General features: G+C 40.8%; 1 protein-coding gene across 1 annotated transcript in view; it reads right to left on the reverse strand.

Annotated features, from left to right (window-relative positions):
* The window catches only part of LOC106816583, a 9,660-nt gene extending 7,090 nt beyond the window's left edge, over positions 1–2,570 (reverse strand). Inside the window, exons 1-5 of the mRNA XM_014821205.1 lie at positions 2,539–2,570; positions 1,984–2,035; positions 1,455–1,634; positions 954–1,072; positions 413–542 (exon numbers count right to left, since the gene is read on the reverse strand). Coding sequence (XP_014676691.1) covers positions 413–542; positions 954–1,072; positions 1,455–1,634; positions 1,984–1,999 — 445 coding nt within the window. The 5' untranslated portion in view covers positions 2,000–2,035; positions 2,539–2,570. The remainder of the gene's footprint in view (positions 1–412; positions 543–953; positions 1,073–1,454; positions 1,635–1,983; positions 2,036–2,538) is intronic.
* Positions 2,571–2,589: the final 19 nt, after the last annotated feature.

A 2,589-nucleotide genomic window follows, 5' to 3' on the forward strand; every position in this document is an offset into this window, starting at 1 on the left:
AAGAGGAAGAGGGTAGGAGAGAAGGAGGAGGAGGAGAGAGAAGAGAGGAACAAGAGAAGAGGAAGAGGACAGGACAAGAAGGAGGAGGAGGTAGGAGAGAGTAAGGAGGACGAAGAAGGAAGAAGGGAAAGAAGGACCAGGACAGAATGGGAGGGAGGGAGGGTGGGAGAGATAAAGGGAGGGACAAAAGAAGGAAGAAGGGAAAGAAGGACCAGGACAGAAAGGGAGGGAGGGAAGGTGGGAGAGATAAAGGGAGGGACGAAATAAGGAACAGGACAGAAAGGGAAGGAGGGAGGGTGAGAGAGATAAAGGGAGGGATGAAAAAAGGACCAGAACAGAAAGGGTTGGAGCGATAAAAGGGAAAGAGGGTGAGAGAGAGATAGAAAGCAGCATTGCACTAGTAGTTAGTTACACATGTTGGCAGCTTGCGGGGGAGTGACATAGAACGTCACGTGCTGTCGTTCCGGCAACGCCGTCGTCAAGCGCACTACGTACGTCTCCAAGGACACGAGACTCGTCAGACAGTCGTACGCAAACTCCAACTGCGCGCAAAAACAAACGAGCATCAGTCGATTGCAAGAGGACCGTAAACAGCGCAGCGATACATTCCAGTATATATATAAATAGTATATATATAAATTCCAGATAAAAATAGATCCCAGTCAGATAGGATGTAATTTAGCGTGAAATATTGTAAAAGAATTTCGCGAACGTGTTGCAATTAGAGAAAATACATCAACACAATGCATTTTAGGTTGAGACAATTGCAAGAGGACTACAAACAGCACAGCAACACATTCCAGCCAGATGGGTTGCAATTTAGATTGCATCATTCCAACACAGTGTGCAAAAGTGTTACACCCTAAGAGAGTACACTGACACAATGCATTTTATGTTGAGATAATTTCTTGCAAGCATCTCCAAGGTGCACGCAATCGCGATAATAAACTCACGGGCATGTGCAGTAGACTGGTGCTGTTGCTGAAGTCGAAGAGGACACACACCTCTCCCTCATCCTGATACCTCGTGTCATTTCCTGCATTCCACAGATGCAGCAAGACCGCATCGCTATCTGCAAACACACACAACTCAGCACTACCTACATCACAACAATACACTATATATATATATATATTAGTATATATATATATATATATATATATATATATGATATATAATTATGTATAGTATATAATATATATGAGTATAACTTATAGCTATCTATTATATAATTATATTTATTTATTTATTTATTGATCGATTGATTTGTTGCATGCCAGTCTACATATCTACCTAACAGTAACAAGATAATAATTGTCTTATGCTACAAAGCATATCTAATTTGTGACATGTATGTATAATGTAATTTTGAACCAACTGTACAATTATAAGCCACGAGCACGAACGAAAAGGTTTCTCTCCTTCGAGGCAAATCTTATTTACAAGATACGCACTTTCATTTAACATGGACCATGATATGTTGAGTCCGACCATATCCGTCGCGGAATGGTTTCCTTGGCAGTCTTCATTAGTGAAGTTCTCGTTCGTGTGGCAGTATGCACTAATCGACAAGATGACAAACTTTAGATCGTATTGGTCCAGTTCCGTCGAGTTCTGTTCCCAGCTATCACACTCTGTTGTGAGAAGATCGATGGTTACATACGAGTTGATGCTGGAGCATTACAGAAGGCTTCAGATACTGTATGTGATCCCGTGATCGGAGTATCAATTAACACAGTACCTTATAGAGTTGGGAAGGAGTTAAAGGTTTTTATCTTGCATTTGGGAAAGAATAACAACAAGAACTTGCTAAAAATGATGGACATTTCTGAATTAAATTCTAATGTAAAAGAGATCGCGAGTGAATAAGATTTCAAGGGAGGAGAAGGTGGGTGGGTAATCTATTCCACCTTTTTCATAACAAAAGACCTGTATAGTATTAACCAATTTTAATTAATTCTTAAGCAAACTCGAAATTCTCACCTGTTTTGCTGAGCATCTGTATTTGGCACAAACTATTTTCTCCATCTTGTTGCTACAAAATCAAAACACAACCATGTACTAATTTAGCTGTGGAATGTTGCATAAGCGAACAGCATTCCAGGCGACAATTCAGGCCATTCTTGGGACAAGAACTGTAGTTTCTTACGAAGGACAATATGTTGCGCGTAAGATGCAACACAGTGGCAGCATAGTATTCGCGACACTGTAGCTGTCATAATAGCCTTCAAAATGCCATCAGACTCAGTAGATTCACTTCTACGTACTACAACAGAAACACTTTTCGCGTCTCAATTCTTATCTGGTGGTTCACAGGCCAATTATGTTGAGCCAAAACAACCCCATTACAACATTTCCTACACGAGAACCAACATATCTACCTGTGTTGCCCTAAAGTTTAGGTGCTACGCACATTCACTACACTGACTGTCACTGTGATGACTGTGACTAAGTCAGTAACTGAGTAAGTGACAAGTGTCGTGAGTCACCGACAGTGACACATTTATAGAACTCAACAGATTAGATCATGAATCATACCTCACTAAGACAAATATTTCTCTCACAAACATTCACGGACGGTCGACTAGC

This window comes from Priapulus caudatus, unplaced genomic scaffold (genome assembly GCF_000485595.1).
Source record: "Priapulus caudatus unplaced genomic scaffold, Priapulus_caudatus-5.0.1 Scaffold1423, whole genome shotgun sequence".
NCBI lineage: Eukaryota > Metazoa > Priapulida > Priapulimorpha > Priapulimorphida > Priapulidae > Priapulus > Priapulus caudatus.